This window comes from Eurosta solidaginis, chromosome 1 (assembly GCF_040869045.1).
Source record: "Eurosta solidaginis isolate ZX-2024a chromosome 1, ASM4086904v1, whole genome shotgun sequence".
Taxonomy (NCBI): Eukaryota; Metazoa; Arthropoda; class Insecta; order Diptera; family Tephritidae; genus Eurosta; species Eurosta solidaginis.
Window position 1 is genome coordinate 373,027,881 of NC_090319.1, and position 18,119 is coordinate 373,045,999.

The window sequence follows — 18,119 nt, forward strand, 5'->3', positions numbered from 1 at the left end:
CAAAAAGTTAGGCAATTATCGGCATAAATATGCATAGCGAATTGATGAAAATGAGCCATAGATGCATAAAATTATGTTTAAACAAGAAGGCAAAACAAAGTAAAACAGCAGAAACAGTTTGCATATTTATCTTTAACATTAGTGCTAAACTTGGTTTGAATACTTATTTCCTCAAAGTATGCATACATGCAATCCATATCTGCTAAATAATAAACCCAGTAAGTACTGCCTTCTGGGAATTAGGGAAAGAAGCAAAAAAAGTGGGTCTTGCTGTAAATGAGGACAAGAAGAAATACCTGCTGTCTGTCATCCAAGAAATAATCAGCGCATTTGCGGCTACCGAGGAGCGTCACTGTTGACGAATATAAATTGGAGAATGTGAAGAATTTCGTCTATTTGGGAACTAGCATTAACCGAAAAAACAATGTCAGCTTAGAAATCGAATGGAGAATAACTTTTGCTAACAGGTGCTACTTTGGACTGAGTATGTAATTAAAAAGTAAAATCCTCTTTCGACTACCAAAAATCAGGCTCTAAAAGCCGCTCATGAAAGCTGTCCTGATGTATGGCTCGGAATCATGGACATTGTCGAGAGAAGATGAGTTGGCTCTTAGAGTATTCGAGAGAAAAGTTCTCAGGAAGAATGATAAGCTGTATGATCTTTACGCAGTTATGACGATAGTGCAATGAATAAAAACCCAAAAGCTTCGCTGCCTAGGTCATGCTATGTGAATAGACGAAGAATCTTCGGCCAAAAAAGTATTTCAGTTGACACCGCAGTTTGGAAGCAGAGGAAAGGCAAGACATCCACTGAGTTGGGAGAGGCATGTGGAGAAAGACTTGACCTCTTTTTGAGCAGAAATTAAGTGAGGCGAAAGTGCATTTGATATAAAACAAACTCACCATGCTCCCTTCTTATTTTTCCGGCAATTTCTGCAAGCAAATGAATTTTTGTTGAAAAGTTTTGCATGGCAAAACACACTCAGCACGTTTTCGGAACCACTGACGATAGGCGATCTCGCATAGAAACATTTTTTCTAATTAAAAGCAATTTTTATTTCTAAGGAACGCTACTACCACACCGCGGCGGCCACTCTAATGATGGTTTCTTTTCTGACTACTTAATATGTCTCATTAACTTTGCATAATGGCAGAGCTGTCATATTAAGTTGTTCTGGGGCCAAATTTTAACATCCGTTATCGTATAACTCGTCACGTAAAAATGTCATCTTCGGATTTTGACATACGGGAACGATTTTCTACCAATTTGCAACACAGATATCACAGGGCATTCAATAGCTGGATCTAGCTCTCGATCTCTACCTCTTACTCGCTCTTGCTCATCTCCTCCAGTTTTGCGTTTACGGCCACCCACATTGTTGGAACTATTAGGACCAAGATCGCAATGACGTGCAATGTGACCGGACTTCCCGCATTTGAAGCATTTGATAACTTTTTCACTCCGCTTTTGCGATCCTTTCAGCGCCTCCAATATTGCGCCTACCCACTCTGGCCTTTCTACTTCCACACGGCGTGCTTTGAAAACTGGCTTACACAGAAGCGACGCTGTTTCCTGAATCAGAGCTTGTGACGCCGTTTCTGCGAATGTTGGCTTTAGGTTTGCGTATGTAGCTCGCTTTGTTTCGACGTCCCGTATGCCATTTATAAAGCTCTGAATCTTTATGTTATAATCCCATTTTGTTTATACGTTTGATGTATCACGTAATTTTCTTTCGTATGGTTGCCGATCCCTAATCGTATATTATGATTCGAGCCCTGATTAACACATTCTAACACAGTGACTTCTTCGTCTCTCAAAATGTTGCACTGCAAACGTAAGAAAGTGCAGGGTATTCAACCATTCGCAAAACGAAAGGTTAGACTGTTCGCCAGTTGATATAACGTATGATATAGAATTTTGAATAGTTATTTTTAATGAACTTAATCAGGTAGATTTCTTTTGTATATAAATTAACTGTTCCTTGTGACATGCACATTAGGTTGGCTCTTATTTTCCAAAGTGTTGCGATTATAGATCTCACTCTCCAGAAATATTGAAATAGCCTTAAAATTTGTATGTGCAAAATTTAGGCCAATCAATCAAAAAAAGATTTAGAGGTTGCGCAAGGAGCTTGAAATCGTAAGAAGGGCTATGTTTTACATTTCAATAACCTCCACAGATTTTGATTTAAAACGCATTTAAATTACAAAAATTGGTCAAATAATAAAAAAGTTATAAAATGGAAGAGGTGCTAAGAAGTCAATTGCGTGCAAAAATTTCCAACTTTTTATTATGAATTTAGAAAATACAAAAACATTTTCTACCATGAGAAAGCGAGAATTTCCCCAACATTAGTGAGTTTGGCATGTTTTTGTTTATGTTTTAAATTTTATTTTAACATTTATTTTACATTTGGTTAAATTTTATACAAAAAAGTTGATTTTAGTTGTGTTTTATGCACAAAATTTTAAAACTAAAAACAAAGTTTTCATTTGTCAGAAAAAATAAAGAAAAAATCCAAAAAACCTATCGAAATACAAACTGGCTGGTTTGGTTTTAATAAACTAGGTTGTATTTTTCTTATATTTTGTTAGTTTTTTGAAATATAATTTACATACTTACACCAGTACTGAAACCGCAACAAAAAATGTAAAAGAAAAATACAGAGAAAATAATGTAGTGTCATATAGGTATTAGTTTTTGGAATTTTTTTTGTGACGGGTGTTGGTAATTTTTCTCTATACAATGCATGAAGAAAAGCGGTTTTCATTTATTATATTTTAGCTAAAGACATAATAATTGCTTTGAAAAGGAGTAAACGTTTCCAGGATAAATGAAAACGAACACATGAAATGCTTAAATATCATCCTTTTTCATGAGTTCAAGGCACTTAATTCTTTATGGATTGGCATTCGACTTTGTATATACATATTCCTTTTTGCGCTATTCGAATTTTTCTAGGGGGGTGAGATCGAACATCATCATAAAGATCGAATACTGTAAAGTAACCTAAGTTTGTGTGTTTGAAATAAATAAATAAAATAAATAAATAAATAGGATAAATAAATCCAAACACGTTTTTCTCCCCATACAACGAAGAGTCACCCTAATGCACACACGAAAATGTTTTAAGAGCAAAGCTGTGACAGAGTGATACATTTCCTTTCCGTTCTGACATGAAAAATCCAACATTTTTACTGTGTGCGTGGGCGAACTTTTGTAATATGGACATATTTCAGGGTAACATGTTCATGTGGAAAAGAAAACACTGTACCAAGTTTTAAATAAAGTTTCAAAATTTGCAATTAATTTGTGGTACAAAACTATTTTGCCAGTAATGATAGGATAAGGGAAATTAAAAAAATTTTAGATGTACGTAGCCCTGCTGCTTTTAACACCATAAGTCGATCAAAAAACAATAAATTCTAACAAAATTTCGTAACAAAATTGTTTTTATGACAGTAACTGTTTTATAGCCTCTTATGATAGTTGCATGTGTATAAGTAGTATATTTCAGCTTTCGTAAATTAGATCAATCCCCAATAAATTGAGCGCTCACCATCCATTACTGATAACAATTTATTTGCCATCTAGCCTCCACCAACCCCACCCTTCAAAGCCATCACAGTTACGAAAAGTGCAAAGAAAAATCCAGCTAAACCAGTGCTGCCGACAAGCAACGTTAGTCCACCAATTAATAGTGGTACTAACGCGATAAATTTTAGCTTATAGGCCAACAACAATGGTAGCATTAATTTTTTCATTTTCTTTTTCAATTTTTTTCCACGACCTATAAAAAAATCAGCCGATGTTAATGATTTAACTGTTGCTATTGTTGTATTTAGCACTGATGCCGGTGCTGATGGCGATGCTGTAATCATAGATGACCTTGGCGTATTCAGTTGTGTTGTTTTTCGTATTATTGTTGTTGGTGACAATAATTTAGTCTCAGCTGATTGTTGCATTATTAAATGGTTAATAACACTGGTGGGACTTCCTGTATGTTGACCTTGAACTTTAGTAGTCATCATCTGTGTTGTATCACCAGCTGTTTGAGTTGATAAGTCAGATGCTGTGCGTGACACTGCTGCTGTGACTTCGTGTAGAGGCTTGAGCTCGTTGTTAGACAAGTCTATAAATAAAGTTCGTAGAAGTGAGACAAGTTTTAATTAGCAATCAAGGTTAAGAAGCACATAAATCATATCGCAGATTTAAAGGTTAATGAGGTTAACACGGTGAGAGGTGGAGTGAAAGGTAAAGGAAAAACTTTATAATTGATTTTAAAATAAAAATCTGTTATGGAAGGCCATGGAGTATAAATAGAACAGATTTACAATGAATCCTTCGCCAATCCTTTGCCTTTGACGGATGAGTTCAATGCAATTCTTAGGTAGGTTAGATATGAAAGCTTTGGAAATATTTTTAAAGTATGATGTGCCTATCTTTTAGTCTGAAGTAGAAGTTCGAGTAGAAGGATTCATTGTTAGTTCGTCTTAAAAAATGTGAGTGCTCTCTGCATTATGCCGTGGTTGTGATTTTAGGTAATACCATAATGACTCGTTTATGCCTAAACTGACTCGTGTGTCATCGTTTGTGCTCTCTGAGTAACGGACGCAACCTAAAACATGATATGCTGACCGATAATAAAGGAAATCGGGATCAATGAGAGCACTCCGTTATATTTGGCTTTATGACTCATCGAAATAAAGTAGCTGCTTTGTCTGTACTCTTAGTGGAAACAAAACCATGTCTGGTTGTTTGATGTTCATAGGCCTTTATAACCACCATGCAGTTGGAAAATTTATTACCCACAAGGTGTATTCTCCTAATGGTTGGATACCCAAAGGCGCTGTTTATAGCATATAACTGAACTTTACTTATATTTCAATTAAATAGTGATATGGTGTAGAAAAGTACGAAAATAACAAAAAAAAACCATTTTTATGTAAACTCTAAAGTGCTATAAATCGACACAGCCTAACAAAATTTGATTTAAGCATTGCTTTATTATGAAAATTTTTTTTTTTTAACTCGCAAACCGCGCCCACTTTTTAGACCCAACCGTGCGTCCGTCAGCTCATTAAAACTATAACTTCAGCAAAAACTGAAATATCTACACCAAATTTAGTACACGTGCTGAAAGTCAAAAAATCAGATAAAAACCACGCCTACTTTTTCGATATCGAAAACTTTGAAAAATGGGACAATGCATGAACAAATATAGGTAAATTAATGAGACTTGGTGAGTGGATTAACTTTATAGCGCAAAAATGAAATTGAGTAAAATTTTTTAAGATGGGCGTGGCACCGTCAACATTTAGTAGAAGAAAATTTAAATGATCTTAGTATAGTCTCGCAATACTGCAGAATTTACGAAAATTTATTAAAGTTTTTCAAGTTGCATAATACTAAGTGTACGTAACTAAATTCCCATTATAGTTATGTAAGTGCAAGGTACATACAAAAAACAAATCATTGAAAGTTTTCCTGGTATATTCCTGTCAGTTAAGCACTTAAAAAACTTTTAATATCAAAGTCTAACAAAAAGAAAATTTTTTCTATGACAAAAACTGTTTTATAGCTTCTCAAAAAAAAAAAAAAAAAAAAAAAACTCTACAGTTTCTACCAATTCTCCTATCTCTTGTTATTCTTTTTCGAAAGGCTGCCTAAACAATACATTTCAAACAAATCGTTCTAAAAACCAGATTTTTTGATAAAGGTTGGCCTGTGGTCTATTACCGTACAGAAAGGCTCCCAAATATTAAGATTGTCAGAGGTGAACTCCATAAATACAATTTATTACAATAGGTCAAGTCCTGGTCCACTTTCCGGAAAGTAAAAGTTTCTCAAATATTAACTAAGTCAATGAACCTGTACTGAATTTTAAAGAAGTCACCACATAAACTAAATTTTTTGGAAGAGATCGGCCCCTGGTTCATTTCCCATAAATAAAAGCTTCTTAAATAATGAGCTAGTCAAGAAGGTACCCCTGTAACAAATTTCAAAGAAATTGCACCACAAATTATTTTAATTTAGAATAGGTCGGCCCTTAACTCACTTCCCATTGCATCTAAATCTTTGCACTCCCTTAGCAAGAGTTCAGTCACAAACGCACGTACAGAATAAATGTATGTAGGTATTTAGGATTAGAAACTCTTACTCATTAAATTTAAATTTACATCAATTTGAAGAAAATTTTTTTAGGAAGTGTTTTCCTTACTTTGGTAAGGATTTTTTGAAACATACAAGGTGATCTCTTATCGCACAATTTGTATTAACATCGCATTTAAAAGAATTACCTTCATCATCTCCGTTGACGATTTCTTTTAGCATTTCACAATAATACTTCACTCCATCCAAAATCGTTGCTAATGGTGTAAGAGCTTCATTTAGGTCTACATTCTCCATACTATTCACAATGTTTTTTACATAACCAACCTTCCGGCTTATGTCAACATGTGCGTTGTTATTGCCGTTATCGTGGTCAATATATTCACTATTCTCTTTATTTTCAATATTCTGCAAACCGTATAATGATGAAAGTGGTTGTTGTTTTACAATAAAATTTTGGCGATTGTTTTCTGCACCATTTTTGTGTTTCATTTGAATTATGTTGCTGCTATTGTTTACATTGTTCGCATCTCTATATAAATGTCCTAGATTTTCCCATTCTAGTATCTGACTGTTGTTATTAATCTTTCTTTGATGTTGATTCTGATTGTTGCTTACGCTAAAAGGCATAATTTGACGTTGTTGTTTACTTATTGTCAATACATAAGGTTCATTGTTGCGCATATCCTTTGATGGCAAATTATAATTTTCATTGTTACCGCTATTATACGAGTAATATTGTGATGCGAGTGGATATTTTTGCTTTTTTTGTTGGTTGGCATAATTATTGAGTGATGATGTTGTTACCTTCGTAATATAATGTTGCGCTTGATTTGGCAAACTTTGTAATGGCTCATCAAGGGCGGCAGCATCATTAGAGGCTGATGATTGTAATATAATCCAATTGTTGTGTTTAACTCTGGGTGACCAGGATGGCTTTCGTTGCTCATATTTGCCAGGTTGTGACAAAACTGATGTGATATATGCTGATGCAGCATGTGTATGTCCATTTTTTTCAAATTCGCTATAATCTATAGTTGCTGCGATGTGTGGCAATAGTCGCAATGCAAGCAAATTTAATACGAGTAGCCACATCTTGTAGCAAAGTATAATTCTCAATTAACTACTAAAGATGCACATGTATATTAAAAAGTTAACACAGTCTTGAAGGAATTTATTCCAATTCAATTTGGTTCTACACCTACACTCCAAACGCGGCACTACATCGTTCTTTCAAAGTTAACTTACAAATAACCCAAAGTGCTATCGCTTTCGTCATTATATTGAGTTGCCTTTGCTATTGGCTTAAAAGTTATTTTATTTTTTAGTTTTTTCAATACAATTATAATTAAAGTATTGCAGCTGCTGAGTTGGTGTTGATTTCTATTTTATTTCTTTACTCCAACTTGGGTCATCACGTGGTCTCTGTGAAAGAAAAAAAAAAAAATCAAAATGCGGTAGAAATTAAAAAGCAGAAAATTATAGCCTTAGCAAGGCAAAAAAAAAAAAATCGAAATTTCGTTAACATTAGTAGTAAGAATAACTAAAACAAAAGAAATGTCCAAACCTTTCTACACATTAAAGCTTCTATCTTGCGTAACGCATCATCGCACAACCTTCGATGAAATGTATAAAGTCAAAGTGAAGTAGAAATGTATTTATATTTGTTTTCTATGAATTGAGGTATTTATTTCTTAAACCGCAGCCAACTTGACCTGATTTCGATTTGGACTTAATGCATTGAACGAAGATCGCGGAAAGCGAGGAGTGCTGGACGAATAAAGAGAACTGTTGAGAATTTGTAAACGTGATCGAAGGGGCTTTAGAGACAAAGTTTTTGTGCGGACATAAAATGCTTCAGCAGAGTTGCAGTCCAGGGGTAGGGAATGGTCCCACAGTAGTGAAGAGACCCTAAGGTACTACTTTACACACACTTCCCTTCAGGAGATGATGCGGAAGAGCTATGTATCAACGTCTACACTCCTAACACATAGCGAGACGTACCAAATACCAAAATTTGAATGGGAAATGAAAAATTTTTCCGTTGTTCAAATTGCTGGAGATTAACTTCCAAAATATGCTGATGGATATGTTCCGCAATTATTTTACTCCTATTGCAGCATGGGGTAGCCATAAAACCTAAATTTTCTGGGAAAAGTGCTTATTATAGTAATTTTGATACGTCGGACTCGCTTTTCGAAATAAAGAGGTGTATTTTGTTGAGTTAAATTAGTATATATGTATACATATTTCAAATAACTAACTATAACTTACTGTTACTCTATTTTATGTATATATAATATAGCAGCTCTTTCTGAGCGGTTCGCGTCAGCTCCATTCTGAGCACCTTTCGTTAGCCCCCTACTGGGCAATCAGCTCCTTTCTGAGCAATTCGCGTCAGCTCCCTTCTGAGCACCTTCGTCTGCCCCTTACAAAACTTATACCCTCTTGTAATATCAACACACTACACATTCGTTTTGTATAAGACATACTATTTGTAAATGTACTGCTGTTTGCTATTTAGTCTGTTTAAATTGCTCAATTTGTAGACTATTAAATAAATAATGGCGACCACCGTGGTGTGATGGTAGCGTGCTCCGCCTACCACACCGTATGCCCTGGGTTCACACCCCGGGCAAAGCAACATCCAAATTTTAGAAATAAGGTTTTTCAAAGCTCTCAGTGAAAACTCATCTGCCTTACAGATGCCGTTCGGAGTCGGCACAAATAAAGGAAGGTCCCGTCCGGCCAATTTGTAGGGAAAATCAAGAGGAGCACGACGCAAATTGGAAGAGAAGCTCGGCCTTAGATCTCTTCGGAGATTACCGCGCCTTACATTTTTTTTTATTTAAATAAATAAATAAATCTCAATTATTATAAGCATAAGTGGCGATATAAGGATAACGCCAAGTGAAATTCTTCCGATCATTTTTCATATCTTACTCTTGAATATAACAGGATCTAGCAGCAGCAACGTCGGTCTGGTGTTTAAGAAAGTCGTCTGACGGAATACCAAAACCATTATACATCATCCATCTATACTTTTCTCATTCGTTTTTTTTAAACATGTAGACTCAAGTGTTGAAATGCGCGAGCATTTCCACTGTTTATGCCAGGATTTTAATAAGGGTTGCACTCATTTTTAAACCCCTGAGCCTCTCTTCCTAGATTAAAAGGTCATACATAATGCTTTAAATAAAATTTGGGCGAGTGGCCTAGCAATTTGTCTTTTCAAACTCATACGCAGTGCAGTTCTAATTATTGTGTAATACGTACGCTGCTCGAAATCACGTCCATTCCGACAACATTTTCCATAATATACAAAACGCTATTATAATTATGTAATTAATACCAAAGAGGATAAATAAATAAGAGCCACCAATCTGCTACGAGTGGCGAGTAACTCGCTGGAAATTAAAAAAATGATGTCTAATGTTTTCTGTGAGGGCCATTTTTAATTGTCTCGCATTTATCCATGCCGTGTAGGCACCTTATGCAAATGTGATTTTTGAAAAGAGAATTAATTAGTTAATTAAATACAGTCGGAAAAATAAAATTAAAGAAAAACAACTTATTTAAAAATAAGGTTATATTATTGGTTAATAAAATTAACTAAAAAGTAAAAAATAAATTGACTATAAAGAAATATAACACTTTGTAAGTTCATTGTAACCTTTAGCGATAATTAGGCTTCTTCGTCTGCGACAAAAAAATTCCATATTGTACATAATTATATATTTTTAACATTAAAACTTTACACCTAAATTACTAAATCTTACAGTTTATATCACAGTCCTAATTGTTCTAATAAAAGCGTGTTACATTGTGATAGCAAGAAAAGGAGGTCCTAAATGTTCTTAATTATACCATCGAAATTGTCAGATCTTTCGCATTCAACGCTAACGCGGTGTCAGGATGAAAAACACTCTCAACCAAATTACTGATACGAATCGCTACGTTTAAATAACCCTGACTGAGTATGAGTACACGATTTTTTATATCATGATCCGAATATATTGGGGCTTATTCATAATCGAAATAAAATGTGACTAAGTTGGTTGAAGCATTTTTGACAGAGAGCATATATAACATTGTGTCAAACAGTGTTAACTAACTTAAAATCATATTTTATTGCGACTTTGCCTTTGTCGCGTTCAGTTTACGACTACTTATTGCAGATCTCTGCTCTGTGGGTTAAATCTGTTTTAAAATAAAATTCCAACTTTCGCTTAGCTAAAATTCCATCACCAGTCCTCTAAACAAATAACATGGAATTAAGCGTGGGATTCACCACGTGGTAAGAAAATTTTCTCAGATAAAATGGCATGGTGAATCCCATACCCGCGTAGTAATGGCATGGAATTGCTACAGCGGTTCATGTCCGTGGTTCTTTCAGTTCGTTAATATGCAATATAAATATCTATGGTTACAAGCAACAATCGCCTAAGTCTCATACTCCACGGATAGGTACCGCTGTAGCTAGACCGGGTTTATCTGTGAGTTAGGCTTTTATTCCTTTTAAGCACAAATTTTTACCGATAACTCTGTTATCGATTAATTTATCGAATGCTCGCAAAGTAATATTGCATTGTCATCGGAGTTATACATGCGTGCAAAATTTAAGCTCAATCGGACGCGGGAAGTGTATCAAATTTAACTTAGTTAAATTTAATTAGCTGAGCTAGCAGTTGCCCATCGAAGCAAAGTTTTGCCTCGTATTTCATTTAAAATTTCATACGAAAGCAGACCAAACACGAGAATAGTTCGTGAGAGACCGTTGTCGCTTGTATCCATATGCATCATAGCTCATACTTACACATCAATTTATGTATGTAAACGAATAGATCAGGCTAGCTGCGCTTGGTTGCTTTATACATACTCATACTCAAAAGAAGACTTTATAAGTTCATTGTAACCTTTATCGATAATTAGGCTTCTACGTCTGCGACAAAAAGGTTCCATATTGTACATAATTATATATTTTTAACATTAAAACTTTACACCTAAATTATTAAATCTTATAGTTTATATCACAGTCCTAATTGTTCTAATAAAAAGCGTGTTAAATTTTGATGATATAATTAAGAACATTTAGTACCTCCTTTTCTTGCTATCACAATGTAACACGCTTTTATTAGAACAATTAAGACTGTGGTATAAACTGTAAGATTTAATAATTTAGGTGTAAAGTTTTAATGTTAAAAATATATAATTAGGTACAATATGGAATTTTTTTGTCGCAGACGTAGAAGCCTAATTATCGTTAAAGGTTACAATGAACTTATAAAGTGTTCGTTTTTCTTTACAGTCAATTTATTTTTTACATTTTAGTTAATTTCATTCACCAATAATAAAAGCTTATTTTTAAAAAAACTTTTTTTTCTTTAATTTTATCTGTAGTAATATTTGAATCATTGCGAGACCATTTGGGGATCAGTTTCGGATTATTTTAGTCTTTTTCCGGATTATTTTGTGTATTACTCCGTGATCGTTCTGGTAATGTGGTAGGGAATTATTTTTACAACTATTTCGGGATAACTTCGGGACTATTCGCGATTAGTTTGGGACTCCCGCAAGGAATCATTTTGGGATCATTTCATAGCGATTTCGAATAATTTTGAATCGTTTTGGCAGGGCTCATAAAAATTAATTTATTAATATGAAAATATATCGGACTGTTATTATTATCGGATTGTTATCGGCATGTTAATGGTTTGTTGTGGACGTGGTATTAGCTTGTTATCGATAGCACCTTTTACCAAAGAGTTGCCGGCTTATTATTTTTGAGTTATCGATGTATCATCGAAACGTTATCGATGAGCTTTCGATTTATTATCGAAAAATAAAGGGTTTTTATCGATTCGCACTCAAAAAATTTCGACTTAACCAATGTTTTATGAAAAAATATCGATTTGTAATCGAAGGATATCGGTTTATTATCAAAACTTTTCGACTTGCTGTCGAAAAATAACTGGTTTTCTTTTATCGAAAAATATAGACTTGTTATCGAAAACTTATCCTTTCGTTTTCGAAGTGGTATTGTATTCTTTACTCATCAAAAAAGGCACAGGTATTATAGTCGCAACAATTAAATACTCGAAGCTTCGCATTACAGTTTTAATGACTATCTCCGAACAGCTGCTGATCGAATGCACATAGCTTTGTATTTAATGATATGATTAAGTTAATTAATAGCCACATACAAGAGAACTAGATTTTCATGCGATAGTTCGTGCTGATTCGGAATTGATGTGATTCGCAGCAGGGTTGGTACGCAGAAGCTTAGTTGGGGTGTATGTTAAACAACGTCACATCAAATCAAAACCACCAGTAAGCAGTTTAAAAAATTTTAACTCTGCAATCAAAACCAAAACCTTGTTTCACTTTCCGTTCACTTTACTTATGAAATCGTTTTATTGTTTTTATTTTTATTTTTTATTTTCACTTCGTAACACTGGCATATTTTGCTCATCACTTTTATATTTGCTTAAAGCTTTTATATTAACCTTAGTTTTGCCGTATTCATTTATTAACTTCATGTTTGTTTTAGTTAATTTAATTTATTTGCATTAGCCACACGTAGGAACATGAACTGCCTTTATTTAGAAACAGCGTACCCAGAGCAATTTAAATAATATATTTTTTTTTTAACTTTTCATGGCAGATTGTTTTACTCGCATTGTAGACATTCTTTTTGCACTTGAATCTGTGGCGTCCAAAATTCAACTAAATTTATCTGTGGTTTTAGTTTTTATTTATATATTAAATTGAAATGATATGAATGAAAGTAAAAGCGTGGAAAATGTTTAAGGTTTAGAGTGCAAAAAACAAACAAACACCATTTAAGTAAACATACATACATAAGTGAGGACAAACTTTTACAGACTTGTACTAGCCAACTTTATGAAGTAATTTAGGATAATTTAGCTGTGCTAATCACAGGGGCACATTAAAATGCTGGACCATAACCACCTAACGGCTTATAACATAGTAATTGCAAATGTGACTACTTGCCTTCATTAGTTGGTTTTGCTCTGGCCCGCCTGCTGGTGTTAACTTTTCATTTACCTACCTTGGTAATTGGTTAGCCAGTGGGCTCAATGATGAATGTGGCAACTTGCTACGATATGAAATTTGCATTGTGACTGTCAGTCGAATTGCAAAAACAAAATGTTATTTTAACTGCTGGAATATGATCATTACGTGGAAAAGTGTGGTTACTAATTTATTGTCAGCATTGAGTGCATAAAATTTGTTGGTTGAAGAAAAAAAGATTGAGTTCGTCATAAAAATGTATTATTTGGTGTTTATAAATATATTCTAGGGATGTAACGGAAGTGAGTTACCGGAACCTAAATCGAAACTTGAACATTTCGTTTGTCGTAACCGAATCGGTAGTCTAAGCAGGTATTCATATTTAGTTCGAAAAGGATGACGAATAAAATCTATCTATATACATTAGGGTGGTCTTTCGTTGTATGGAGAAAAAACAAGTGCAAAAACAAATATATACAATAACTTATGTCGATATATAAAGATTTAAGACCACTTGCAAAATGGAAAATTACCTTTTTCACGCAGTGCTAATTTAAAAATGTGTTAAAAATATATGAGTTAAAAAGATAATTTCTCATTGTGCAAGTGCGCATTAGAGGTTGCGCAAAGAACTTGTAATCCTGAAAAAGGACGAACGCAATTTTTATGTCTTTAATTCCTTGCTTTTTTTTAACTTACTGTAATCATAGAAATCAATTCATGAATAACAGGTATACAGATTAAAATATGTATATTATAAATGAAAACATTTTTTTTTCATGCACTGAACGAAGGTAACCACACCCGTCACAAAAAAATTCATTCCAATACATTTGATTAATTTGGATTACATCAAACAAAATTTTGGCCACATCAACTAAATGATTTTTGGACTAAGAGATGAAAATAAAATTAGCACAGAATATTTACTATTTATACCGTTTTATTGTAACGTAGAAATAAAATTCTCTTTTAACAGCCACATATTGTTTCAAATAATCTTTTCTAGTTATTTGGTAACATTTTAATACATTTCTGATAAATTTAATGATGATTGTAAGTTTTAATGATTCAATATAGAAGGTTCGGACAACAAAAAGTGGCTTTTCTTTCTTTTCTTTTTAACTGTCTTGCCAACAAGGATTCAACACAAAGCGTGGCAAGTCCTGAAACTCGCTCTTAAGATGAACACGATCTATGAAAGTTTTTGATTCTTGCAAGGACACTGAAAGAACGTTCTGCACTAGCTAAAGTGACAGGTGTAGTGAATTGTTTCGGATTCTATGTTTTGAGAAACGTCCGACTTGTATTTTTCGACAAAGTTTGCTGCGCTCGCCCGAACCGCAGTTTCATCCATGTCTTCAAATTGCTACAAAAAGAAAAACGTCTCGTTCGTATTTTTCATAGCTGCAAATCGTTCAATAATGACAGTAATTACCCAATTAGCCATCACTAAGAATGTATTGTTTTTAAAATCAGACTCTGGATCATCCGTAATCATCTCTTTTGCATTGTCTTCAAAACGTCTTTTGGGTTTTCTCTTTCGAATGTCTGGAAACTTTGGCGAGATTGAATAGCAACTGTTTGGCATTCGTTTAAGATTGTTTCCCATTGGTTCCTGATCAACTTCAAGTCAGCTAATAAGGTATCTAGATGTCGGACTTCAACATCTATGGTGGCGTCTCTAGCTTGGAGTACGACGTTTCTTTCATTAATGGTAGTAAGTATTTTGAACCAAATTGAGGACAGCAAGATACATTGTTGATGTACTTGAGTATGCCGGTAATATCTCCGTATGCTCGTGCAGTCAGATTTAGCTTAAGTAATGCGTTTAGTGCCTGTGCTAATCCTGGAACATGGTTTGCGAATGGTCTGATTGCCTCAATTCTATCCGACCACTTAGTGTCTGAAAGACTGTGAAGAGAGCTCGGTACAAAGTAAGAAGAAAGTAATTGCAGCTGTACGACATTCTGCAGCATCAACACCCCATAAATTGAGACTGTGGGTTGCACAAGGTGAGTAATCAGAATTCGAGTTTTTGTCGAGAATGTCACGTTGTTCTCCGTTGTAAGCCCCTTTCATATTGGCGCCGTTATCGTACCCTTGTGCACGACAATCTTTTAATGGGATTTCATGTTTACCTAAAGTATTGCAAATTAAATCAGCGATATTCTGACCAGTTTTTTGGATACAATCCACGAAAGCCAAAAACCGTTCTTGAATTGTAAAATTTGTTGCTTTCGAATTGAAGTGCAGGTAGCACAAAATGGACGTAGTCTGTTCAAAGTAATTAGCATCAGGCGTAGCATCGCCGATAATAGCAAAATACTTGGCTTTCTTGCGTTGATCTAATATAGTTTCTCTCACGTGTTTTGCACAAATTTCTATAAACTCGTTCTGAATGTCTGGGGAAAGATTGTGAACTTGTAAACTTTTGTGCTGCTGTTTAGAAACCCTAACTTTCTCCAAATTATCTCTAAGTATCGGATCAGAATGGCTTATGAGTTCTAAGATGCCCAAAAAATTTCCATTGTTTCGTTCACCAAGATATATACTTTCGCCTCTGAAAGCTAGGCCTCTTTAACCCAAAAATAAAATAGTGTCTAAAATTCTATATAAAATTTCTTTCCAGTTTTGAATTTGAGTGATTAGCTGTTCACTGATAAGTGTATCAATTGTACCCCCTTTTGAATTAGATTTTGTAAAGATCGCCATTGAATATAACATTTAATTTTTTTTACATACGAACAAATGCAAAGTCAGTGCTGTGGCAGAAAGATGTGTAATAGAGTGAGTAGTAAATCAACTGCGATACATTTGTTCGACTAACGAATTGCTTTTTCGTGTGTACTATTAAGTTAAAAAATAAAAAACTGTAAGGCGCGATAACCCCCGAAGTGATTTTAGGCCGAGCTTCTCTTCCAAATTGCGTCGTGCTCCTCTTGATTTTCCCTACAAATTGGCCGGACGGGACCTACATGTTTTATGCCGACTCCGAACGGCATCTGCAAGGCAGATGAGTTTTAACTGAGAGCTTTTCATGGCAGAAATACACTCGGTGTGTGCTTGGCAAACACTGCCGAGGGGCGACCCCGCTTAGAAAAATTTTCTTCTGATTGAAAAACTTTGTTTCTAAAATTTTGATCTTGCTTTGCCCGAGGAAAACAGCAAAAATAATTAAAATAATAACAAAGAAACAAAAATTTAGACTGCCATTTTTGTATCCCCTTTGAACCTTTTATGACCTTCATTCAAAAATGCGCTTTTCTATAGAATAGAAATCCATTTGGGAAAAAAAAATGGCAAAAATTAATTCGAATTTCGAAAGATTTATAACTGCAGGTTTGGTTCGAATATTACACAGTGCAACAGCCGGCTGGGTATTGGACCAAACCCACTTTTTTGTAGAGATTGAGGCTTAATAAGACAAAGTACTATCTCCGTTTTTCGAAGTTAGCCTTCAAAAAAAAGTTCAAAGTTCAAAGTTTGAAATTCTACATTTCGAAATTTTATTTTTTTTTTGTCAACGCGTTTAGCAGATTAAAAAAGTAAAAATGTGGTCGTGGTCCGCCTTTACCTTTTATTTGTATGGCTGAATTCTTTTTTTGAAAAATTTTGTATAACAGCTGTTATACGAGGTGAAAAATCAGAACTTCGAAAGTATGGAAAACATATTTCCGAATTTTCGCCACCTATATAAAAAATCTTAATATTTCTGTGAAGCTGATTAAATGGCCTTTATTTTGATATGCATATCTTTAAACTTTATGAGGAAAAAAAACCTTAGATACTAATGCTGCGATTGCTTGAGGTGCGTGAAAGGTTGTTATTACTAAGGTTCTTGGAAATCAGCATGATGACAATTCGAGAGTATGTCAACAACCTAGTGCAAGCGTTTTCAAAAGCACACGTTCGTATGTCTTTAAAAGTGAATTTGATGCATGCTCATCTCGCCTGGTTAGAGAGACAACTTTCTACCGAATCCGATGAACAGGGAGAACGCTTCCACCAAACAGCTATACCGATGGAGTCTCGATACAAAGGCAAAAAGCTGAAAGCCATGATAGCTGATATATGTTGGTGGCTAAATATTGCTGAAGAAAGCTTTGATGAGGACGAGAATGAAATTGACGGTGACCAAGCCCTTAACGGTGTAGATTAAGAAAATAATCTTGTTTCAAACAATATGTAAAATCATTTGTAACATGTATATCTTTTAATAAACATAGCTTAACAAAACACAAGGTTAACTGCAGTTCTACTGTGTAGTCAAGCTTGATTTGATTTAATTGTACAAAATTTTTATATAGGGACTAGTTTAGTTGTCGTGTCATGGCATGGATGATCGTCAAGTTGTTGGGGATCACAGTGGACATAAGTACTGTTAAAAGCTCATAAGCATAAAAACGCAGTGCTCTGATATGAAAATAGCACATTTAATGCAAGTTTATGAACTATTTAAAAATCAATAGTTTTACCAGCTAGAATTTGTGTTGGTTAAAATAAATTTTTGGTAAAAAAAAGGCATTTTTTCCTTTAAACAGGGGTTTTGCAAATTTTTCTTTAAAGACATGCACATCAAAATAAAGGGCATTTAACCACCTTCACAGCAATACTCAGATTTTTAATATGTGTAGCGAAAATTCGGAAATATCAGGTTTTTCCTATTTTCGAAGTTCTGACTTTTCTCCTGGTATAACAGCTGTTATACTAAGTTTCTCAAAAAAAGAACTCAGCCCTTCAAATAAGGGAAAGGAGCGGAACACGACCACATTTTTACTTTTTTAATTTGCATTAAAAAAAAAAATTTATTTCGAAATGTGGAATTTCGAACTTCGGAAGCCGATATTTATTTTTTGGAGGCTAACATAGGAAAAAACCGATACCAAGATCGAATGGGCAGTTAAAACGTTTTCTAAGTTTAAATCGCCGGGCCCAAAAAGTATATTCCCGGCAATGCTACGAGTTTCAA

The 18,119-nt window shown here is 34.4% G+C and overlaps 1 protein-coding gene across 1 annotated transcript; it reads right to left on the reverse strand.

Annotated features, from left to right (window-relative positions):
• Positions 1 to 2,757: 2,757 nt before the first annotated feature.
• On the reverse strand, positions 2,758 to 12,761 carry LOC137245080 (myb-like protein Z). The gene is made up of 3 exons (XM_067775175.1): positions 12,619 to 12,761; positions 6,301 to 7,537; positions 2,758 to 4,133 (listed from the first exon to the last, which is right to left on the reverse strand). Exons 2-3 carry the CDS (start codon positions 7,205 to 7,207, stop codon positions 3,592 to 3,594), a joined length of 1,449 nt encoding a protein of 482 aa, XP_067631276.1. The 5' UTR covers positions 7,208 to 7,537; positions 12,619 to 12,761; the 3' UTR covers positions 2,758 to 3,591.
• Between the last annotated feature and the right edge of the window lie 5,358 nt (positions 12,762 to 18,119).